Genomic DNA, 25,932 nt, shown 5'->3' on the forward strand with positions numbered 1-25,932 from the left:
AGAAGGCCACATGAAGATAAGAAAGACAAGTTCTGCTGCTACAAACCAAGGCACTCTAAGGCTTGCCAGCACTACTAGTGCCGGAAGAGGCAAGCAAGGCTCCTTCCCTAGAACCTTGTGGGGAGCGTGGCCCTGCCCACACCTTGATTTCAGACTTCTAGCTGCCAGGAACTGTGACAATACTTTGCTGCCTTAAGCCATTCAGGTTATGGTATCTTGTTATTGCAGCTTAGAGAAACTAAAACAAATAAAATTTCACAGAATGTGTAGATCAGTAAATTCTGTATGTGCTTAAATATTAGGTATGTACCATTCCTGAAATCAGTTCAAATGCTAAAATGACGTGAAGCCAGGCTCCAGAGAATTTAGTGGCGGTGGTGGTTTAGTCACTAAGTTGTGTCCAACTCTTGCGACCCCATGGACCGTAGTCTGCCAGGTTCCTCTGTCCACGTGATTTCCTACACAAGAATATAGGAGTGGGTTGCCATTTTCCTTCTCCAAGAGACTTGGTAGCATACCAGATAACCGAAGCATGAAAAGAATTTTTATTCACTTCTACCAATTTTCTTCTTGCACTAGATATACTTCTCTTTAAGTAAATGAATATTTGGCTTCAGTAAAAGAAAAAGTGACTATGCCATCAGTTTACATCAAAGTTTAATAAATAAGCATGCTTTAAAACATGAAAATACTGTAAGTAAAAGAAATCACTTCACCTTCAAGTCTTATATAGCTATTACAAATTGCACTGTATCCCCTGCAAAACTCATATGCTGAAGTTCTCTCAGGGCCTCAGAATGGGACCTTATTTAGAATAAGAGGTAATTCAGTTAGGATGACGTCATTAGTGGAGGCCCTAATCCAACATACCTGGTATCCTCATAAAAGGGGAAATTTTAGACAGACGTGCATGCAGGGGGAGTTCCACATGCACGTGAAATTGGCCATCTATTAACACAAGCCAGGTAAAGAGACCTGGAACACACCTTCCCTCACAGCCCTCAGAAGGAACCAACCTTGATTTCAGACTGCTGACCTCCAGAACTGTACGCTAATAAATTCTCTGTTCAAAGTCACTCAGTTTGTGGTATTTTAATAAAATTACCACTGTAATCAGCAGTCCTGGTCAACTAATAGAACATCAAACACAAAATGCATGTTCCCTAGGGCACAAATTCTGGCTGCAGGGATACAGTGCAAAACGCAGTAGAAAACCCAAAGACCCAACCCAAGCCAGCTCAGGAATATGCTGTTCTTATTTACTCCCTATCTGTCAGTCTGATTCCTTCAGAACACACTCAACAAATATTCATCTACTACATTCCAAATTTTATCTTCCTTAATGCTTATAACTGTATGAGGTAGGCATCAACATTTACAGGTTACAAATAGGAAATCACAAAGATAAAGCAATCTGTCCGAGGTCACACAACTAGAAGTGGTGGACCCCCTTAAGAGTCTGTGCTCTTGACAGTTTCTAAACTGTACTGTCTTCCTGAGATGGCTTTCTCTTTAATTTTTTAAATAATATGCACTGTTTAATATTGACTATATTATGCAGCTACCCAAAGATGACACTACTGTCACCACAGCTCTCCAAGGGTATAAAAACCAAGTCAGGTAGTAGAGAATGGAGAAGAGACATCCTGCCTGAGAACCTGTCCTATTACAAAATGTCATATTCCCACATATGGGCTTCCCTGGTGGCTCAGCTGGGACAGAATGTGCCTGCAATGTGGGAGACCTGGGTTTGATCCCTGGGTCAGGAAGATCCCCTGGAGAAGGGAACGGCTACCCACTCCAGTATCACGGCCTGGAGAATCCCATGAACTGTTTAGTCCATAGGGTTGCAAAGAGTCGGACATAACTGAGCGACTTTCACTTTCATTTTTCCCACTTCCAGAAATTATCTTCTTTTTCTATTATAGGTTACTCTGAGCTCTAAAATGTCCCTAAGGGTACAAGAACATCATGAAAGGAAGAATGAGAAACTTTTATTAGGCTATTAGATTGCCCCCACGAGAAGTTACTGGTGAGTTCCCAGCATGCCAGAGAGTGAACAAGAGCTATATGGAGCTCAGCCACTGGAAAAAGGGAGACAGAACCTCATCACTTTACAAAATCACAACCAATCACTGTCTTAAAGTTTTCTTACCTACTGTGACAACAAAATACTCCCAAAATTACCAAAGAAAATAATAAAAACATTTATATATAAACTTTCACAAAATTCCAGCAGCAAATCTATATGTAAACTAAGTCCCAGTTTTGAAGCTACAGCCCATTTTTATTTTATAAAATAAGGTGGGAATCCTTTGCTTTATTACAATGTGGGTATACAGAGGGAAAAGTCCAGTTAATTCTCCCCTCGACAGATTAAAGCATTCATTTTGGGATTATGGCAATCTGATACTAGATGAGTTCAGACTTTTAAACTTAAAATATATGTGTAAGCTTTAATTTCTGACCTAAAATAAAGAGGTTAAAAAGAACTAGAATTTCAGAATCTTGCCACTCAATATCTTTAATTTTAGCATGTCTCCTAACACAGTGCAATTTATCAAATTATGAGTCCTACTGAATCAAAACCTGGGAGAAAAGAAAGGTTGGGCATCCAGGAGTTGACATTCATAATCACTGCTTGGGTAATCTGTATCATTTTTGTTTCACATAAAAATCAAGTCTTACCATATATTTAATATAGGTAAATTTAATGGTATGCAAATTATATATCTTAATAAAGCTTTTTTAAAAAGTCAGTTATTCCCATCAGTATACTTACTGTGACCTTAATAAATATTTGCTATACTACTGTCCACAACAAAAACCTGGATATTTAAAAAAAAAAAAAAAAAGATAAAGGTAGGGCTTTCTGCAGATTTTTAGCTAAGCTCTTAAACACACATACACAAACCACCAAATCCAATTTCCACCTAACTGAGATAAGGCACTGTAGTCCAGGAAAACAAACCCTCAAATCCTAAATCAAAAAGATATTCGCTTGTCACCATTACAAATACAAAGAATCCACCATAGGCAATGACTAGGATCTTTCTCAGCGGACCACATTCATTTGAGTTATTTTTAATTAAAAATCCTCTGAATATTTCAAAAGTAGGATATGAGTTATTTCAGGCAAAATCCAAAACAGCATTAAAATTCCTCAACTGCTTAAATATTAACATATTTTTATTTCCTCATTAGTCAGAGAGTAACAGAAGTGTTAAATCTGGCTGGGAGGGCGAGGTGCTGTTTGTAGCTTCCAAAATTATTTTTAGAACAAATACATTCAATATACCAACAGCCTTGATTCTTCTTACAGAGTTCACAACACCCACAGTGTCTATGCCATATGCTGAAGATTTTCATTCCAATTGAGATGATTAGTTTTTTTGATTAAACAGTAAAGGAAAAAACTGCGAGCACTCTAGTTATATACCTGAACAGAATATACACACTATCTGAAGTCTGAAGACAGCAAAACGTAACAGGATTTGCTGGCGGGGCTGAGCCAAGCACAAAGTTAATTTTCAAAAAACTAAGCTACTAAGTTAAACCTTCAAGGTTCAGCGCTTGACAGAGTCTCCTCAAAACTGCCAAAGAAACCACTGAGACTCTAAACATTTTGCATTTACTCCAGGCGAGACTTTGGTAACACAACATCAAAAGCCTAAACTTCTTTAACTTAGGTATTCTTATACTTTATTATACATGCAATGGTTACATGTTTTGATTTATGTTAATCCAAACTCTAAGAAGGCCATCTAATCTTTTCTAATAATTTTTTTAATGACTCATAAACCAAAATTTGATGCTACCCAAGATTTCAATCTATTATCATATTTTCCTCGAGTTCAAAGGTAAGACTTGTAACAATGAGTGCATGGAAGAAATAAAAAATACAGCAACTTTCTGTGGCATCAGACACAAAGGGAGAATCTGGAAATCTGTACACACTTGGAGTATTCATTTTATTACTGCAACTACAAACAGAAACTATTCACTCTTGAAAACTAAAAGTGAAAGCCACTACAGTCCATGGAATTCTCCAGGCCAGAATACTGGAGTGGGTAGCCTTTCCCTTCTCCAGGGGATCCTCCCAACCCAGGGATCAAACCCAGGTCTCCCACATTGCAGGGAGATTCTTTACCAGCTGAGCCACCTGGGAAGCCCCTGAAAATTAAAAGGGAACAACAGAAAATCATCCCACTTTGATGGAAATACTCAGATTCTTTATCAAAGTTGAATCCAGTGCAATTTTAGAAGGAAAAACATAAAGAACTGGTGGAATCAACTATTGTTCCAGCAAAAGTGCAGCAGCCAAACCACATTTAATTACAATCACCCTTCCCTCATGTTCTTGAAACCCCTGGATACAAAGCTTTTACAATTGTTCAGCCCTTAAGCAGTGAGTTGCTGTATTCCCTATCAGGGTAGGCAACAAAAAGAGCTGCAGTATTTCTTTGTTGCTGAAAAGAGAACAGAGCTGTTTACTCCAAGACGCTGAGTAAATGTGCAGAGAGCAATGGGCAGGGAAGGGAACAAAGAGGAGCACCATTTGTGTGGAGGAGAAGGTGGTGATCCACACTCAAGAGCTGTCTGAGGCGCTCTGCTCGTCTCCAAACCAAATGCCCCCTCACTTCTTTTTCTTCTTTGAAATAAAGCAGTTCCTCAGCAAGTTTACACGAGCATTGTATCTGCCGCAAGCAAATTCAGCTCTTGCATAAATTCACATGACAGTGAGACTCGAACAAAACAGAATGGGATGAGAAGCTACTGATATTAGAGATCGAGAAGAAATTTTTAGGTTACACATGTGGGGCTTCCCTAATTTCTACTCTTAAATTGCACAATTTAGCTTGTCTGCCCAGGAATTACAGAACAGTTTACATACTCTCAGCCTAGTATAATTTGACAATTTCTTCCCCTAGCTAGGAAGCAGTGACAAGGCAAGTGAATGGCGTAAGTACAGGATAGGTAGTACATACCATGGTTAAGACATAGGATCATCTTTAAGGCCCAAAGCTTTAAAGTAAGATTTTTTTCCTAACATTCCATAAATTATCATTGTCAAAGCAGCAGATCAAACAGTAAGAGGCGGTCTAGCTTCTTTTTCTTGCTACACTGAAATGTTTCCAATGCTTCTACAACCAGATGGACTGTCCTGAGTTTTACCCAGTTCTTGCATGCAAGTATTTGTTCAATGGCATTTTGTTTTTACTCTTTACAACCTATCCTTTAGTAATTTCATCCACAGTTATTTCTACAAATGTACCCCGAAAGTCCTGTACGGCACCACACCTATCATACCCTAAAAAGGACTCACCTTCCATCTCGAGCCTCCCAAACTGCTCGTCCTCCAAAAAGTCCCGTATCACACCGGAGCACTTCACCCAAGTGGCCAAGCCTGAAATGTGGGCATCAATCCCGACTCCTCCCTCCACCCCTCACCCAACTAATCCTGTGAATTGCACTTTCTCAACAATATTCAGATTTTATACTGCAATTCAGCCTACTGTGTGTGTGCTCAGGTGCGTCCTACTCGTTCCGACACCACAGACTACAGCCCGCCAGGCTCCTCTGTCCCTGGGACTCTCCAGGCAAGAATACTGGACTGGGTGGCCATTTCCTCCTCCAGGGGACCTTCCTGACCCAGGGATGGAACCCGTGTCTCCTGCGTCTCCTGCACTGGCAGGCGGCTTCTTCACCACTGCACTGCCAGGTGAGCCTATGACCCAAGTTCAAACCCCCCACTCCGTCCGCTGTACGTTAATAACCTCTAGCTGCTCTCCCTGCTACCGCGCTCATGTTCCCACAGCAACCTCTGCTGCTTTCAGTAATTTGAGTCACTCTATGAATATACACTGGAGGTGTACCATGAGCCACCGGCTATACCAAAAACTACATGTACAGTGTCAAAGAAAACCAGGATTCAGTGCCTGTAAAGCTCTCTGTCCGCTCAGCACTTGTCTTCCCCACCAGACTGAGCTTCACGAGGACAGAGATAATGTCCAGGAAGATGCCCTGGTGTCTAGAGAGAGGTGCTGCTATGTCCTTGGTGCCCACAGTAACCGACACACATCAGGTGTTGATAAGCAGGTGTTACTTAAAAGACAAAATTACCAATTATATAGATGGCCTCAAAGCTGTCACATCCCCAGCACCAATGACTTACTCCAACTGGCTGCTGGTTGTTTCCAACTGTGTGACTCAACCCAAATGTCTTCCCCAAACCCACACTCCTCTGAAATGACTCAGGACAAGGACGCCATCTGCCACTCACCTTCTTTCGGGCTCTCTGAACTCCACAGCACTGTTCTCAGGGAGCTTGTCATTTCCTTCTTTGTGTCAGAGCCATTTACACAAGGTTCTATAAACTGGATCAACTTTTTACAGCTAGGGGCTGCTTTATTCACCTCTATGTTCCCCAAGCCTCGCACATGTAGGCACTACAATAATCTGCTGAATGAATCAACCCCTAAGAGAAATCCAACAGGAAAATAAGAAAGGTTGAAAGAGAACATTTGTGACTCTTAAGAGTATACTGACAGTGCCTATGACTGAAGTGACTACAAGGAGAGATGAGACAGCTCCACTCCTGGAGTGCATGAGAGCAAAAGCGGGTCAGACATCATCACTCAATGCCTCTGTTTTTGCTTCTAGGTTCCTAAGCTTTTGATTCTAAAATATCTCACGTTCTTGTCAGAGGACATATTCTAATATCTAAGACCATAAATTCCAAACTTTTAAAAAAGTAAGCAGTATTATTTACCTCCTGAAACAGAATGCAGAATTTCACCAACAAGACAAAAATGGAGCTGGTCCAGCTGAGGTGGGGTCAGGTAGCGAGGCCACCTGCTGAGTCCCCTCTGCACCCGCTCCACACAACAGGCCCTCTTATGCTTCCATGGAAGACACTGGGGAGACTAGCTCTTATGGTAGCTCAAACTTCCCCTGCGCCAGCCTCCAATACAGATCAAGAGCAACACGTAACGCTCAGGAGCTAACACGGGAATCCTGTGCCGGGGATGGCGCTGTAGTAAAGGGAATACAGACAGAACCCACCTGGGGCAGACGTCCATGTTTCTTCCCCCAGACTCCTGGACCTGAGTTCTTCCATTTCAAAAAGACGGTGCTCTAAGACAAACCTGTGGCAGTTTGCCAAAGGCACTCCCATCCTCGGAAGAGCACGCAAAGCAGCAGGACAGAACCAAGGGAAAAGGTAGCAGGGAACAGATCCTTTAAGTCTGTTTCTGTTCCGGGCTGTGAACTGAAAAGGAAAGTGGGCCCCTGAAGCTCACGCAATGCAGCCAGCTAAGAGAATGGGAAAAATCCACAGGGACTCAGACCCCAAATTTCAGTTATTACACATGTGCCTGGAGCACCCTCCACTGCAGATGCCCTTCTGGAATCAAGTGCAATAAAGGCTGACAATCCAAGTAGCAATTCTGATTCTGATTCCAATCACATGGTCATAAGGCATTTCTACCTCTAAAGCACAATGACATAAATTCAACTGCATCTAAATCTCCCTGAGAGGAATTATCCTGTCCCATTTAATGGATCAAAGAGTTAATAAAAATACTTATTATAACTAAGTTTATAAATCAATGTATGTCAGATGTCATAAACAGACTGCTCCTTTTGGCTTCCAGGCCGGCACCTGCTGCAAAGTTTATAAGGCCCCAGGAACTGACTATGGCAAACTTGAACAGCTTACATTTCATTTTCTCTGCCTGGCAGGAGTGAGATCCATTTAAAGTTCAGTGCAACCACAGCACAGAAAACTTTGTAGCGGAATAGCCAAGACAGTTGTTCAAAAAGCCAATTAAATAGCAGGGGTATGAAGAACACTTAGAATTAGCCAGCAAACTAGTGCAGCAAAAATACCCTGGAGCTCAGGTAATGAAAACAAAAAGATACAGCTGAGTAACTCACCAACTAAGGAAAAAACCCAAAATAATAGCATTGGGGAGAATGAAAGTCCTCCTGAAGACTACAGAGCAAAGACTTAATGCTTATTTTTAGAACAGAGCAAACTCTTCATGCAGAGGTACAATGAAAAACACCTGAGTAGTGATTCCTTCTTTAATAGAAATTAGAATCATGCTGTCTAATAATATGCAGAAGGGAGAATATGACAGCCTACACAGAAAGAGGAGTATTAGTACTGACAGTAGCTCCTGCTGAATTTCAAGAATATGTGAGAACAGGCTCATTTCAAGAGTGGAGTGAACCTGGCAGATAGAAATGACGAAAGAATTTTGACAGATCTGACATATTAATCATAGGAGGGATTGCCAACATTCATTCTGTGATGATACTTCCCCAGGACTGTGTTCATTCTACAACACACATCATTCAGAGGGGGAAAAAAAAAAAAAAAAAACCTACAAATTGCTGATAAACTGAAGTCATACAAAGTGGTTCATCTCAACCTTTCAGGTTTTCACAACTGAAAACACCACCTAATAGATCAGAAATTAATTTTTCTTCCTTTCAGAATAAAACAGCATGACAAGCATTTGCTACCACCTGACAGCAAGAGCAATCAGACAGTAAACATGCTATTTTCTAAGCCATAAATGTACATACACACACAATGGACACTATCTCATCAGTTACCCAAATTCTTTTCTATGGGCTAAAGGAAGAACCAGTTCATGGCAATATTTTGTTTCATTTAGGTTTTGTAAAAAATTATGAAAAATTTGAAAAAATTATGCTAAAGTTATAAAAATCTTAAGCATTCTTTTTTCTGGTTGTGGATTATATGCCAACTGTGGAAAATCTGGAAAACATAAATTACACAAAATAAAAACAATTTATAAACCCAGTGCTTCTACAAGTATCATTTTTAATGGCTGTATGGTAATTTTTTTGCAAGGATGTTCTATATTCAATTTGTACCACTTCCCTATTATTGAATATTAAAGTTTCTGGGTTTTTACTATTTTACCAATATTACTGTGATAGACATCTCAGTGCAGAAATCCTGGTGCAGTTTACGTTTTTCATCATTTCTTAAGGATAGATTCCCAACAGTGAAATTACTGGGTCAATGAGTAAATGCATTATCAGAGCACTTGATAAAATACTGACAAATTACTTTTCAAGAGTTGTACTAATTTAAAGTTCTGCCTTTTCTATTGTACCTCACCACCACCTTTGCCTATTATTGCCAAAGAAGTGATTAAACTTTTATCTTTGGTAATGTGATAAACTCCAAATGATTTCAGTTTTTAATTAGCATTTCTTTATTAGTGAAAATGAATCCTCTTTCCCCAAGCCTTGATCAATCATTTCTACTCAGACATTGACAAGCATAGGTGTGTGCCTTAACCATGGAAGGCTGGTGATATTTTGCTCTCTGATTTGTGTAAATACTGCAAATACTGATCTCTTCTAATTGATATTAACTTTGAATCCTTCTTCAAATCTTTAGCCAGATTTTTATAATACTTCTATCCTGTATCTCTCCATCCCCCATAAAGACAGCATGAACTTATGTAGTTGTCAACACCCACCCAGTATTCAGATCATTCCGTACCAAAGTTGGGCTATACAATAGGTAAAAGGTGCTTTCTCCTAAGAATTAGTGCCTTCATTTGACTCAGGGATCAAGGACCTCTGCTTCCCAAAAGACAGAGCATTCTTTTCTTTCAGAGAAGCACATGTGGGCAGCAGAGGGGACAGAGACTATACTGAAAATCACACCCTAAAAAACCAGAGAGATGGCAGCAGCTGTTTTTCTGTCAAGTTGTCCCTTCCAAATCACCCCAAGTGGGAGTCTAGGCAGATCAAGTCTCCCCAGGAAGCTGGGCTTCCTCCTCCTACCTGCCCCCTACTCTGGTGGGTTAGCTTTGGGAGGGGCTCAGAACTGGACCAAACTCCTGAGATGAACCGTGAGGGGTGGGGCAGGGTGGGCTGGGGCAGAGGGAATCTGCTCACTCTGGCTCCCCAGAAAGTGTGACATGCCAGTCTCACTTCAGGGTCAGGAAAGAGCCTGCCCTAACCCAAGAGGTCACAGCTGCCTGGATTGGGCCTGTAGGCCGCCTGGGCCTGCAGCCTGAGGTCACCTCTGGGGAGCAGGCTGCAGGGCCCTGGATGGGAAAGCAGGCCAGGCTGCGGGCACAGCGTCGTCAGTGACACTCAGTATTTAGACCGGAGGTTTTCAACCCGGGGACAGAGCCCCTGTACACTGGGGGACACGTGGCAGTGTGTGAGGACATTTCTGGCTGTCACACTTCAGGACAGCGGGACTACAACTAGCTTCTAGTGGGGAGAGGCCAGAGACACGGCTACACAAACCACAGTGCAAGGACAGACCGAGACTGCCCCACAAAGTATGATCCAGCCCAAGGCGTCAACAGAGCAGAAACTGAGAAACCCCAACTTAGGTTATGTCTGCAGGCCTCCACTGGTACTCTTTGTCTCAGGCCTGGCAAATATTTCAGACAGGTCTGCTAAGAATCTAATCATAAGCTATAAAACCTTTCAGAACAGTTTTTATAGGGAAAAAAGTTATTTCAAGTTATTATATCTAAAGAAGCACTTCTCTGACTCCAGTTCAAATTCCTTCTTTTAGTCAATACCGACCAGGTACCTGTGACGTGATCAGGCAGAGTGCTAAGCAGAGGAGACCATGTTAAAAGAAACTGACAGGCTCTGACGGCAGGTTCCACCCCTGCTGCGCTGGAGCAGAGCGCTGCAAAGTCACAGGCATCCGGCTCCAAGCCCAGCTCCACACTACTGCCATAAGGCTGTTACTTGACTTCCCTGAACCAATCTCTTAGTTTCTGTAACTGGTCACATAGGACCTTCCTCAATGTGGGAGACAGTTAAATAAGATCATTCCTGTAAAGCACAAAGTATACTGTCTGGTATACAATCAACACTCCATAAATAACTTCTATTACTAAGAGCAAATTTTAAGTTTTTGTAAAGTAGCCAGTAAGTTGGAAACTGCTAACATGCCTACAAAACAGCCACTACCTGTGTGTGACAGCTGGGAGACAATTTTAGTCACGTTAGTTGCACAGCATATTAAATCTTGCAAATTCTGGCTCCTTCCTCCCTGTCCAGTCTCATCTCCCACCACCTATTTCATTTTCAGCGCAGCCCCACGTCCCCAGGAGTGGGGACAGATGACTTCTGGTAGTAAGCCGCACAGTGTCAGGCCAGAGGTTGCTGTGAGAGAGAGAACGTTTCAGCTGTAACTCCGGCAGGATATCCAGGTGCTGGGTGGGAGAGAGAGGAGGGGGTGAGGGGCAGGGAGGGAGACAGAAGGAACAGACAGAATGCCCACACTCCAGGGGCAGGTCAAGTCTGCTTACGTTTCTAAACAAAAACACTTCAAACGGCATTCATCCCTCACGTCACAATTCATCTGTATTCTGCAGTTATTTCATAAGAACGGATTGAAAAATAAGTCAAATATAATTAACCTCATCAATAGAAAAAAACCAAACATTGATGGACCACATTACCACAGCCTAACATATGCAGCCAAATATCAAAGCCAATCTAAATGAGAAAAGAACACATTAACCACAAATAATCACTGAAAGTACAGTTAACAGCAAAGAATGATTAAGACTGCAATTTCCCTTAGCCAATATACAATAGGTTTTCATATATAAAAAAAGAGCACATTCAATTGGAGATTTTATTGAACTGTTTCAAGACAAGTTATCTGTCAGCTGAGGGGTCCCTTTCATATAAGTAGTTTACTAAAAACTTTATGTCTATACTTAAATAACCAAGAATCTACCTAACACACCCTGGGATCCCCAGTATTCTTCCCTCAGATTCCGGTGACAAGACAGAAGCAAAGACAAAACTGTTAAATATTTTTATAAGTTCACATATCTGATGCAAATTTTGGCCAAGACCATTTTTGCCTTAGTGTAACTCCAGGGAACATTTTTTGAAAAGATAAACTATTATCAGCTTAGCTACAGAAAAATAAACAGTATCTATGCTCATTGTGATTATGTATAGGAACCCTAATCTCAACCCAACCCCCAGATCTGTGTTCAAGTTCTGGTTTTACTCTCCCTCTGACTCTAGGCAAGTTACTGAAACTCAACCCAACCCCCAGATCTCTGTTCAAGTCCTGGTTTTACTCTACCTCTGACTCTAGGCAAGTTACTGAAACTCACTGAGTCTCAGTCTCCTAATACACAAAATAAAATAAATAAAACGACTGGAATTAAGAAGCTTTAACATGTCTTCCACTCAAACTCTGATTCAGAATTTGGAGAATCCTCACAATCAAAATGTTTCTTAATGGTCCTTGGATCAGAGAAGGATGAAATAAAGGCCTTTAGAAAAATGACATGACAAATTACAGGGTTGTAGGTTTGAAAAGATCGCTTAGTGAGATAGTCCTGAAATCTGTGCTTAGTGACTGTTGCACACTACTGCCTCACTACAGTGACATGACCACAGAATTGTTCCTGTGCTGCAGTCACTTCCTGTCAGACATCCTTCCAGGTAGCCGCTTTCTGAAAAAGACCCTTTTGGATCTAAGTAACCGCAATGACATGACTGCTAACATTCATGAGACAGGCTGTCACTGTGCCTTCATGGGTGTGCCATGCTCCACTAGATTCTACTCACCAATTCCGGTTTCAATGACTGAGAGAATCAACATGCCAAGTAAGCAACAAAATAGCAGGAATAGAAAAATTCTATGACAGAATTATAGAGTCTGAAAAGACCCTAGTGATCATCTCCAACACTTTTCATTTTACAGAAAAGCATTACATTTCACTGAGTGAGTGAAGTCGCTCAGTCATGTCCGACTCTTTGTGACCCCGTGGATTGTAGCCTACCAGGCTCCTCCGTCCATGGGATTCTCCAGGCAAGAATACTGGAGCGGGTTGCCATTTCCTTCTCCACGGGATCTTCCCGACCCAGGGATCGAACCCAGGTCTCCCGCATTGGAGGCAGACGCTTTAACCTCTGATCCATCAGCGAAGCCCACTAAACCCTTAAGAATTAACTAGCTGAGCATATACATGAGCCTCTTAACTTGCCTGACACCAAAAAGAAAAACTTTCGTTTATTGGGGTGGGTAGGTGTTCCTCCCTAAAAAAAATCCCTAAACAAGATAATGATTTTGCAGAAATTACTTATTCTACATGCAGAATTTCTGAGAGGTACTAATGTCCACTGCACTACCCCAGTGATTTTGGTGGTTCTGGTCACAGAGAGAGAGACAAAGGCAATTACAAACACAACTGACTTCACTTGGGTACCACCAATCAGTATCATACTTTGAAGCAATCACAGAAACCGTACCATAATAAATATTAACAATGACAGGCAACTCAAGTAGTTCACTTACTTCCAATCAGGTCATGAATATTGTATTCTTAACTATGCAAAGTACACCGTGGCTCATCCTTGTGTCGTTCTGCACTGTAAAGCACACGACTAAGGAAACAAACAAACGTTTCCTATGTCCATTCTAAGAGGCTAGGTAACCCCAAAACATAATAAAAAAAAAGTAACTGCCACTTTACCAATAAATTCCACTTGAAGCCCTAACTTTCAAGAAAGGTGTCCCCTCCCCACCCTTTGCTTTCTAAGAAAGTAGATTCATAGTGGTGGTTGAGTTGTTCAGTCATGTCCCACTCTTTCCACCCCATGGACTACAGCTCACCAGGCTCCTCTGTCCATGGGATCTTCCAGGCAAGAATACTGGAGTGTAGATTAGCATAGTGCTAATTCACTGAATAACATGAACATGAATTTAAGGAACAATAAACTGACAATAACAGTGATGAGGATATTCCTCCAGTCCAGACGAATAAAACTAAAATATAAACTGCTGACACAGGAACTTGTGCATGCTCAGCCGTGTCCAACTCTTCAACCCCCCATAGACTGCAGCCTGCCAGGCTCCTCTGTCCACAGGATTATCCTAGCAAGAATACTGGAGCAGGCTGCCATTTCCTTTCCCAATGCATGCATGCATGCTAAGTCGCTTCAGTCGTGTCCAACTCTGTGCGACCCTATGGACAGCAGCCCACCAGGCTCCTCTATCCACAGGATTATCCTAGCAAGAATACCGGAGTGGGTTGCCATTTCCTCCTCCAGGGGATCATCCCCATCCAGGGTTGGCACCCACCTCTCCTGCACTGGCAGGCAAATTCTTTATCACTGAGCCACCAGGGAAGCCTGTTGACATACATACTGGATACAAAACCCAAGAAGATCAAGGTTAGGAAATCTGTGTTAAAGAGAACAAGACCCACCTTACCCACACATACAGGAGAAGTTGTTAGTCATCTTTACATCAAGACTGTTTAAACATCTGCAACAGCAATATATAAACCTTTCTAGTATCAGGACATAACACCTCTTTACCCACCACTGGACAAAATAAGCATTTGAGGCTGACCTGGAAATCCAGTGTTCCATGTATCTACAAAAATAAAGACAATTAGGAAACGTTATGAATTCTAAGAAATACGAGATAACTGGAAACATGCTGGCAAGTGTTTCAGGATTCCACACTATGAAACACCTTGCTCACAAGAGCCCTACCCGAAAAAAATTCTCAAATCAATCATCATCAATGCTTTTCCTCTGCGTCCTAAACCTGTAACTACCCTAGTCGGCACATACCTAAGCCAGGCCGCTGGGCTTAAAGAATCACTACTTGGTGAGTCTGTGGGGTCGTTGAAAAATTGGTCTTTGGCAGTGTTGTAGTATATACACCCTGTTTGCCCAAAATGCCTCCAACTGTCCAGCGATTTTCAAACTTCAGAATCCCTCCGTTTAACACGCAGGACACAGAGATTCCGGGGCCCCAGCTCCGGGAGTCTTATTCAACGTGTCTAGGGAAGGGGACCTTAAACCCTCCTTTTCCAACCTGCTGCCCAGTGGATCTTAAGCCCGATGGTCCGACACCACGGGGCACCCGAGCCTGACAAAGTTCCCCAAGGAGCGCGCCTATTTCAACCACCGGGACGTGTCTCAGAGGAAAAGCCCAGGCTTGCCGGGGCTGGGGCGTCGCGGGGAAGCGCTCCGGGCCAGGTCGGGGCGTCCCCACCGGCGACGCCCGTCCTTGAGGAAGTGAGGAGGCCATGGCGATGGGGGCTGAGCTCTTCTCCGCCTTTGCAGGAAGTCCCTGCGCTTTGCTGGAGGAACAGCTGGGCGCTTAAGTCCCGTGAGGCTGGCTTCTGGCAGCTCTGCCGCTTCCGAGCCGGGCGCCCTCCGCGCTCGAACCGCGGTCTCCTGCTCCGTGCAACGGCCTCCCGCGCCGCCGCCACCTCCGCCCGCCCACTCCCGGGGAACCCTAAGCCCAAACGAAACGAACTCGGCCGGTAGCGGGCACTCCCCGGCCCAGCGACACTCGGAGTGCGCGCCCAACGCTCCCCGCCCGACCCGGCCCGGCCCGGCCCTCGGACGGCCACTCACGGGTAGGCATGGTGACCCCGAGCCGCGCTCGCCGCCTCGCCGAGCTTCAGCGGGGCCGCGCCGGGCGCGCCGACCACATCACGACGGGCCAGCCGCCCGGGCCACGGAGGCCGGGACAAGGGGAAAGGCGAAAGGCCGAGGAAGCCGACGCGGACCTCCGCTACCACGCAGACTGAACGGGCAGCAGCGGGGCCCGCCGCCGCTTCCCCGCGCCGGACGACGCCGGGGCGTCCCCACGCCCTGACGTCAGCACGTCGCCGCCGTCCCGGCCCCGCCCCCCCCCCGCAGGGCGGTGGCACTCGGAGGTGGGAGGGGCGGCTTGGGCGGCCTTGGGAACGCGCGGCAGGACTGCGCAGCGCGTTGGGCATCCTCGGACTTCGTTTTATTGTTGAAAAGGAGTGGTTTGTGTCACATTCGTTTTCACGAACCCTTACTCGAGGTGCATTAGCATCGTTTTTTTTCTTAACAGTTGCACCTGTTTATGAGGTTGTGAGGCTAAGCAGGATGGCCTTGAATGAATGCATCTAGTATCCTTAGGGTTTTTCTCTTCTAAGCCCTTGAACTTGCAGTGCGTCCTTTATTCTGTGGAAGCGTGATTTATTTGAGACGCCCGGAGGTCCTCTGGGGCGATGGCTGCGTCTGTTTTGAGAGGACAGAAAATATAATTTCCTCTTGCTCCTCGGATGACTTTCACAGAGATTTCTTGCCTCCGGAGTTACTTTCCTCCAGAGACAGAGGTTCTGTCCACTCGACTGAGTCATTTTTCCTGACTCTCTGAATGTCACTGGTAATTGATGTATCTAATAGTCAACGGCCTGAGCTGGTACTTGGAGCCCAGAGCCTTCAGCAACCCACTTTGGCTTTGCTAGTCCTCATAAGCTGCGGACAGCCTATGTGGAGAAAGAAATAGGAGGCCCACAGGGGTCTGAAACGGTGTTTCTCAAAGTGACTCAGGATTGTTTCTTCTGCCTGAATCACCTGGGAATCTGTTAAAAATCGAATTCCTGCCTTCCTACCTAAACCCGATGAATCACACATGAGAGTGATTCAAGTACATATTTAACTTTGAAATTCTTTGTCTTTGAGGGTAGTGCCAACATTCTGGTTAAGAAATGATGTTGTGCAGTACGGAAAGGAGAAAGAAGGTGAAGCTAAGAGCGGGCAGGGCTTGAGGGAAGTTTGTCTTGAGGTGGACTTGTGAAAAAGCAGAATTAGCAAAAAACATTGAATTAGCAAAGACCTGGACAGCTCTTAAAGAGACTGGGGGAGGGTAGAGGGCAATTTAAAGTGAGTCAGGGAAGTGGATGAGAGGAGAGTGTACAATCCGTATGTAGGAGACTGTTTCTTGCTAACAGTAAAGGCCAAATTACCAAGTACTTGGTTTTCTTTCAATGTCTTGCTGCATATTTTTATCATCTGTAACATCTTTCCTGCTCCCAGATACCTTGCCCAGACTTTCAGGACACCTTTACTGTAGCAGTTTATTCACTGAATCCTAATTAAACTTTTATACATGCTTATATTCCACCTCTGGACTGTACACATTTCAGAAAATGGCAAAAATCATACTTGGTTTCTATGTCTGTATTCCAGCCTGGCGTGCAGTAGGGGGGCTTGTTGTTGTTCAGTCGCTCAGTCCTGTCCAACTCTTTGCAACCCCATGGACTGCAGCACCCAGGCTTCTCTGTCCTTCACCATCTCCTGGAGCTTGCTCAAACTCATGTCCATTGAGTCAGTGATCCCATCCAACCATCTCGTCCTCTGTCATCCCCTTCTCCTCCCGCCTTCAATCTTTCCCAGCATCAGGGTCCTTTCCAGTAAGTTCACTTGTCACATCAGGTGGCCAAAGTATTGGAGCTTCAGCTTCACTATCAATCTTCCAATGAATATTCAGGATTGATTTCCTTTAGGATTGACTGGATTATCTCCTTGCAGTCCAAGGGACTTTCAAGAGTCTTTTTCAACACCTCAGTTCGAAAGCATCTAAAGCATTTTAATTTAATAACTATGTAAATAAAATGCATATTTATTCAACAGATATAAAAATGAAGCAAGTACAATAGAACTAGTTAATGAACAACTTTACATGCAAACATGGAACTTGTCCTTTAAGAATCTAGGTTCTTTATAAGGACAATAGCATTACATGATCAGGAACAGCTTTCTATGGACCAGACAGCATGGCAGAGGAACCATGGAGGGGAGACCTCGATTTTTATACAGAAGGAAGTATTGGTGGCTGTGGAAAAGGAAAGGGCTGAATCTTACTGCAGAAGCAGACTCCCTGGCATTTGCTGGCTGCTGACTTGAGAGCAAAAGGGAGGCATCTGTTAGTTATGTAACTCAAAGGTTGGAGTAAGGAAACGGATGGGGCTGGAAGAGCAGGAGACAACTTGGGAAGGAAAGCTGCTTTAGGGAGGGGGTGTGAAGAGAGGATGTGAGTTTCTCTTTTACGTATTAAGCTTGAGATGATGTCCAAGAGAAACATCCGAGCGAATAGATCTGAAGGCAGCTGACATACCAGGTGGAAGGCAGGCAGAGGGATCTCAGAGAAATTTGGAAATCTTTGGCCCAGGGACAGAAGCCGAAGGCAGGAGTCAGAGAAAGCCTGCCGAGGGAGAGTGGAGCCAGAATGACAGAGATGGAGGAGATCCAGAGGGCACAGTGCCCCAGAAGGCAAAGGAGGATACGCTGCTGAATGACAGACATCTCTGCTTACATTGTGCAAAAAAAGATACAAATCCCAGAGGCCCTGAATCGTTTGACCCATAATGAGTTTGGTTTTTTTGGTTTTTTAAAAAACTCCCTCTTGGTCTTTTGGTTTTGTATCAGTGCCAGAAATAAAGTCAGCAGCCAAAGATCCTAAGGAAGGGACAGCTGAAAGTCAGGAATAATGATATCACGGATATCGGATCACATAACCTGAGTGTTATGCCTAAGTGTTTGCCGAAGTGTTTTCCAAATTAGTACAGGTGGGCTTCCAGTAACAGTGTTACTGAACAGACCTTCTTTCCCTATCAAATCTTCTGGGTGGGCTTCTGCCTGTGTATCACCCCTCCCCTCATCCTCAATGTCTAGAGGACTGATTCTGCCACCACCTTCTTTAGTACTTGAGCTAAGGGTGTTTGCCTGTCCTGAACCTCTCGTGAATACCCTCTGTATCCCCTCTGTGCCAGTGCTTCTCTCTTAAAGCCGAATTTGGACTGGTAAGAACTGGGATTTATCGATCTCTGTGTCCCCACACCTCCCAGCTCTGATTCTTACACACTGTGTGGGGCCAACACAAAGATGAGCCTCTGCGTAGATCGCTCTTCCAGAAAGAATAATATCCATCCAAATGGTATTAAAAATACCATTGTCGACATCCTATCAGAATATTTGCTTATAGCCCGAATTGCTCAAAATAGTTCCGCTTTAGGTTTAGTCCAGTATTTGTTCCAATTTCTAAATCAGGCACTGAGATGATTCACTTTTAATTAGCATGCATTTGCATATTCAAAGGTATTTGCCAGCATATTTACAGTTTATAGGAAATAGATGTTAAGTTATTTACTTCTCCCAAAAGTTTGTTCCCAAAAGGTCATAATGATGCAATTTGATGCTCTCATTGCTTAGTTTTCTTTATCACTAAATATTTATATCAGGAATATACCCTTCTTGTTTTGTTTCATTCCATTCTATTTCTACTATTGCCTAATAGTGACTCAGGGTTTTCCCGTTCTTATGAGGCATCAAAACACAGACTTTGGACTTGGAAAATCTGGGTTTGAATCCTGCCTTCCCTTTTACCTGGCCTTTTGAGGATTTTTTACCTCTTTGGATGTAATTTTCCTCAATTTCAAAATCAAGAGAGATTTCTGTGTTGTAACATTTTATGAGTCCCCTCAAGGCAGTAGTTCTCAACCTTGACCCAACTTTGGAATTACCAGGGGAGCTTTTAAAAACTAGCCACACCCAGATCCCACTTCTCAGATTCTGATGTAGTTTGGTCTGCAGCGTAGCCTGGGTGTGGGCCTAATTTGAAAGCTCCCCAGATGTTTTTATGTGCAACCAAGGTGGAGATCTATTCTCTTAGGAAAGAGGTGAGGGACTTCCCTGATGGTCCAGTGGTTAAGACTTTACCTTCCAATGAAGGGAGTGCAGGCTCAGTCTCTGGTCAGGGAGCTAAGACCCCACATGCCTCGAGGTCAAAGACCAAAACAAAATAGAAGCAGTATTATAACAAATTCAATAAAGACTTTAAAATGGTCCACATCAAAAAGAAAAAAAGAAAGCAAAGACTTGAAGTACAGTGAGGCTCTACCCATGCATGCCACACATGTCATCAGGCTATTTCTGTTGCCATTTAAGCTCATGCCTTTAAGAACACAGCACCCTGAATGCCAGAGTAATTTTCTCACTTCCGTCGTTGCCAAAGAGGTTGGAAAACACATGAGAACAAATGAAGGATGAGCCTCTAATCCAGAAGGCCATTCACAACCCCTCTCTGCGCCAACTAGGACGGCGTGTGAGGCACGCGCTCCTCGAGCCAAATGTCACCATCATCTGTGCTTTATAAAGAGAATTGCAAATGGATAGGGAGCAAAATCCTGAGATAATAAGGTTGAGTTCTTGATTAGAACAGACAAAACAGCTGGTAACCCTTCCTTAGAAACACTATCATTTTAAACAATTAGAGAAAAGCATTATCTCTCATTGTTATTTACTAAAATGCTAGCTAGCTTTAGCGTTTAACACAGGGTGTTAGAGTGGGGCTGCTACAAGGAGACAGAGAAAAAAAGCTTCTTTTAAACATAGAGGCACTGTAGGCAATGAGATCCTTTATAAGACAACTCGAATTAGACAGTATATATTGGTGTATTCTCTCTACATGAAACACACTAGATGCTTAATAAATATTTGAAGAAGAGAGGGAGAAAGAGGAAGACAGAGAGGAAGAAGTGGGGAGGATAATAAACATGAAGGACATAAAGACAAGAAGCAAACACAGATAAATAAAAGTATTAGAAGAGGCTCTTTGAGGTGTCTTGGAGAAAAGTCCTGAGTTTCTTCCTTTCTCTGACTGTGTGCACACTCTTGCAGTTGGCTTTGGGACTCTGTTTCCCCAGTCCTGACTCTGGACTGGCTTTGCAGCTTGCTTTGGCCAATGTGACCGAGACAAACACTGTGCAAGCAGAGACTTAGAAAATGTGATGGAGCCTGGGCTCCGTTGGAGGAGAGAGGCCACAGTGATCCCAACAATTCCAGATGAACCCACTGTAAGTCAGCCTGCCCCAACTGACCCTCCAACTCCACAAAGAGTCAGAAGTGAGCCTTGCCAAGACCAGCATAAGAACCTAGCTGAGACCACCCCAAATTGTCAACACAGAGAGACATGAGCTAAATAACTCCTTATTTTAAGCCAGCAAATTTGAGGTCGGTTAGTTATCTGCCCCATAACCCCTATTACTAGCTAGCATTTAGCTAGCATTAGTTAGCATATAAAAGAAAGAAAGCTGAGCGCCAAAGAATTGATGCTTTTGAACTGTGGTGTTGGAGAAGACTCTTGAGCATCCCTTGGACTGCAAGGAGATCCAACCAGTCCATCCTAAAGGAAATCAGTCCTGAATATTCATTGGAGGGACTGATGCTGAAACTGAAACTCCAATCCTTTGGCCACCTGATGCAAAGAGCTGACTCATTTACAAAGATCCTGATGCTGGGAAAGATTGAAGGCGGGAGGAGAAGGGGACGACAGAGGATGAGATGGTTGGATGGCATCACCGACTCAGTGGACATGAGTCTGAGTAAACTCCGGGAGTTGGTGATGGACAGGGAGGCCTGGCGTGCTGGGGCTCATGGAGTCTCAAAGAGTCAGACACGACTGAGCGACTGAACTCAGCCGAAGTGAACTGAGTTAGCACATAGCTAACATCCTTCGATGTTGTGAAGTCACTAAGTCATGTCCAACTCTTTGCTACCCTGTGGACTGTAGCGCACCTGGCTTCCCTGTCCTTCATTACCTCCTGGAGTTTACTCAAACTCATGTCCACTGAGTCAGTGATGCCATCCAACCATCTCATCCTCTCTCACCCCCTTCTCCTCCTGCCTTCAGTCTTTCCCAGCATCAGGGTCTTTTCTCATGGGTCGGCTCTTATCAGGTGGCCAAAGTATTGAAGCTTCAGCTTTAGCATCAGTCCTTCCAGTGAATATTCAGGACTGATTTCTTTTAGGATGGACTGATTTGATCTCCTTGCACTCCAAGGGACTCTCAAGAGTCTTCTCCAGCACTACGGTTCAAAAGCATCAGTTCTTGGGCGCTCAGCCTTCTTTACTGTCCAACTCTCACATCTGTACATGACCACTGAAAAAAACCATGAAATTAATCACAGGAGGTATAACTGTTCATGATCTTAGTATGTATCCAGTATTGTACTATGTACGCTACATGTATTTTCAGACAAAATGCTCACAAAACCCCTGAGTAGATAAGCATGAATATCCCACATTGATTTTAATAGAAGAAACTGAAGCTTGGAGAGATTAAATAGGTCTCAAAATTCGTACAGGCACTTAAATGGCCCTGGAATTTGAACTCAGGTCTATGTATACCAAACCCAAGCTCTTAACTACAGGCAGTACAGAGTCAGCTGAAGAACAGATCAGAGCCCCAATAGGAGATGTAAAGGGGAGATTCTGTGGAGTTAGAGTTTGTTTTATGGAAAAAATTGTTAAGCCCTCTGGGGGAGGAGTCACGTTTTCCATCTATTTCAACAACTTTAAGGGAAGCCAAGATCTTGTATCGATTCTTTTTTCATGGGGTGGAAGATGAATTACAGTCATGGTGTGGTTTACTCTTACTTAGATTCTTTACCATCTGAGCCACCAGGGAAACCCTCCTCTTACTTAAGAAAGAGATAAACAATTCTGATGTGATTAACTATTGTTTTCACATAAGTTCCACCTGTATCAGTGTTCAAGCTGGATTTAGAAAAGGCAGAGGAACCAGAGATCAAATTGCCAACATCTGCTGGATCATTGAAAAAGCAAGAGCATTCCAGAAAAACATCTACATCTGCTTTATTGACTATACCAAATCCTTTGACTGTGTGAATCACAACACACTGTGGAAAATTCTTCAAGAGATGGGAATACCAGACCACCTAACCTGCCTCCTGAGAAATCTGTATGAAGGTTAAGAAGCAACAGTTAGAACTGGACATGGAACAACAGACTGCTTCCAAATCGGGAAAGGAGTATGTCAAGGCTGTATACTGTCACCCTGCTTACTTAACTTATATGCAGAGTACATCATGAGAAATGCCTGGCTGGACGAAGTACAAGCTGGAATCAAGATTGCCAGGAGAAATATCAATAACCTCAGATATGCAGATGACACCACCCTTATGGCAGAAAGTGAAGAAGAACTAAAGAGCCTCTTGATGAAAGTGAAAGAGGAGAGTGAAAAAGTTGACTTAAAACTCAACATTCAGAAAACTAAGATCATGGCATCTGGTGCCATCTCTTCATGGCAAATACTTGGGGAAACAATGGAAGCAGTGAGAAACTTTATTTTTTTGGGCTCCAAAATGACTGCAGACAGTGACTGCAGCCATGAAATTAAAAGACACTTGCTTCCTGGAAGAAAAGCTATGACCAACCTAGACAGCATATAAAAAGCAGAGGCATTACTTTGCCAACAAAAGTTTGTCTAGTCAAAGCTATGGTTTTTCCAAGAGTCATGTATAGATGTGAGAGTTGGGCTCTAAAGAAAGCTGAGCACTGAAGAATTGATGCTTTTGAACTGAGGTGTTGGAGAAGACTCCTGAGAGTCCCTTGGACTGCAAGGAGATCCAACCAGCCCATCCTAAAGGAAATCAGTCCTGAATATTCATTGGAAGGACTGAGGCTGAAGCTGAAACTCCAATCCTTTGGCTACCTGGTGCAAAGAACCAACTCATTGGAAAAGACCCTGATGCTGGGAAAGATTGAAGACGGAAGGAGAAGGGGATGACAGGATGAGATGGTTGGATGGCAGCACTGACGTGATGAACATGAGTTTGAGCAGGCTCCGGGAGTTGGTGATGGGCAGGGAGGCCTGGCGTGCTGCAGTCTATGGGGTCGCAAAGAGTCAGACACGACTGAATGACTGAACTGAACTGATATCGGTGTTCATCTTTCTCAGAAAAATGTTTTGTTTTTTTTTAAAATTTATTTATTTTTTTTTCCAGTGGGTTTTGTCATACATTGATATGAATCAGCCATAAATTTACATGTATTCCCCATCCCGATCCCCCCTCCCACCTCCCTCTCCACCCGATTCCTCTGGGTCTTCCCAGTGTACCAGGCCCGAGCACTTGTCTCATGCATCCCACCTGGGCTGGTGACCTGTTTCACCATAGATAATATACATGCTGTTCTTTCGCAACATCCCACCCTCACCTTCTCCCACAGAGTTCAAAAGTCTGTTCTGTACTTCTGTGTCTCTTTTTCTGTTTTGCATATAGGGTTATCGTTACCATCTTTCTAAATTCCATATATATGTGTTAGTATGCTGTAATGTTTTAAAATGTTGCATTTGATGGTATATGCAATGCATATAAAGTTCCTATGAGAAATCTTCATTGATAGACTGCCATTATGGTCTTTTAAGGGAGCAACTGAGTGGGGCTGTGGGGGGATTGTGCAGACAAGAGAGAAAGGTGCTTATTAAATTTGCCTCAAGGACTTCCCTGGTGGTCCAGTGGCTAAGACTCCATGCTGCCAGTGCAGGGAGCCAGGGTTCAGCCCAGATCAGGGAACTAGATAGATCCTACATTCCACCCCTAAGAGTTATGCCATAATTAAGACCCAGCGCTGTCAAATAAATACATAACATATTCAAATTTGCTTCAAATAAGCTAATAACATTATGATTAAATAATATTGTTGTTGTTCAGTTGCTCAGTTGTGTCCGACTCTGAGACCCCATCGACTGTAGCATGCTAGGCTTCCCTGTCCTTCTTCATCTCCCGGAGCTTGCTCAAACTTATGTCCATTGAATAGGTGATGCCCTCCAACCATCTCGTCCTCTGTCATCCCCTTCTCCTCCTACCTTCAGTCTTTCCCTGCATCACAGTCTTTTCTAATGAGTTAACTATTTGCATCAGGTGACAAAAGTATTGGAGTTTCAGTTTCAGCATCAGTCCTTCCAATAATAATATTGGGTATTATTAATATCCAATAATAATATTAATATTGAATAATATTCAGGGCTGATTTCATTTAGGATAGACTGGTTTGATCTCCTTGCTGTCCAAGGGACTCTCTAGAGTCTTCTCCAACACCACAGTTCAAAAGCATCAATTCTTTGGTGTTCAGCCTTCTTTATGGTCCAACTCTCACATCCACACATGACTACTGGAAAAATTATAAAGTAATATTACTGCTAATATTACCTTAAATCATGAATGTGGGAGGGGGTGCCGGTGGGAGTGTGCTGTGGTGTGGTTAGTCAGTCACTAGAAATAAAGGCAGAATATTTTATGCCTTTAAAGAAAAAACCCCATTGCAGACAAACATACTATATCCAGCAAAATGAGGGAAGAGAGCAGCAGATCTGCTTGGACAGAAAAACAAACAGTCTCACAAGCAGGGGGCTGAAACCAGTGTCAGTGATACTGTTGCAGAAACCAGTACTTGAGAAACCAAGCATCACACTTGGAGAGTTGGAGAACTCAGGTTTATTATGCTGGCCGGCCCAGAGGAGTTAACACTCCAAGTTTCGAGCCCTGAACAAAGGGGTTACAGAGTTTTTATATACCAACAGGCATGATTAAGTGGGTTTTCAGGTTTGCAGGGGTTGGGCAATTGTAAAGAGCAGGACAATTGTAAAATTGTAAAGAGCAGGACAAGGGTGAGTGAGATAAGCCCCAGTTCCTGGTACTGTGAGTTCCCACTTTCTGAGAACTACCTGATCCAGACTTTGCAAGGAGCAAGCTGAGTTATAGAGGCCGAAGGAGCAGGAAGTTACATAAAATTTTAACTTATCCTCTTCAATATCAGAAGTTGTGAATGTCATACGTGTGACGTTGTTTTTACTAGAGTATAAAGGAGCGCTATTGTGGATAACACTTTGAATTGTCTGTTAGGTCTCTTTGTGTCTTGAATTTTCTACTCCAACATTTAGTTTAAAAGAAGAAGAGTTAGACCTACCCCAGCATCTTAGAGGGCTTCCCTGGTGGCTAACTAGTAAAGAATCCACCTGCCGATAGAGGAGCTGCAGGAGACGTGGGTTCAATCCCTGGGTTGGGAAGATTCCCTGCAGGAGGAAATGACAACCCACTACAGTATTCTTGCTGGGATAATCCCATGGACAGGGGAGCTTGGTGGGCTATGGTCCATGGGGTCACAAAAGGTCAGACGTGACTGGAGGGACTGAGCATGCACAGCATTTTAGGCTTTGTCCCCCTGTATTGTTCCCTCCTTTTCCCCAACCATTAAGGGGAAATAAATCACTATTCTGTTAAACCTCAGAAT

General features: G+C 43.5%; 1 protein-coding gene across 5 annotated transcripts in view; it reads right to left on the reverse strand.

Moving 5' to 3' along the window:
- The window catches only part of EFR3A (EFR3 homolog A), an 81,987-nt gene extending 66,319 nt beyond the window's left edge, over positions 1-15,668 (reverse strand). For 2 of the 5 annotated variants that reach the window (XM_043879192.1, XM_043879194.1), the window contains exon 1: positions 15,436-15,668. In XM_043879192.1, the coding sequence (XP_043735127.1) occupies positions 15,436-15,445 (10 nt within the window). In that variant the 5' untranslated portion in view covers positions 15,446-15,668. Of the gene's footprint in view, positions 1-14,140; positions 14,159-14,267; positions 14,286-14,413; positions 14,438-15,435 lie in introns of those variants that run through there. The other 3 variants (XM_043879191.1, XM_043879193.1, XM_043879190.1) reach the window with 3 other exon arrangements.
- Between the last annotated feature and the right edge of the window lie 10,264 nt (positions 15,669-25,932).

Source organism: Cervus elaphus, chromosome 21 (assembly GCF_910594005.1).
Source record: "Cervus elaphus chromosome 21, mCerEla1.1, whole genome shotgun sequence".
Taxonomy (NCBI): domain Eukaryota; kingdom Metazoa; phylum Chordata; class Mammalia; order Artiodactyla; family Cervidae; genus Cervus; species Cervus elaphus.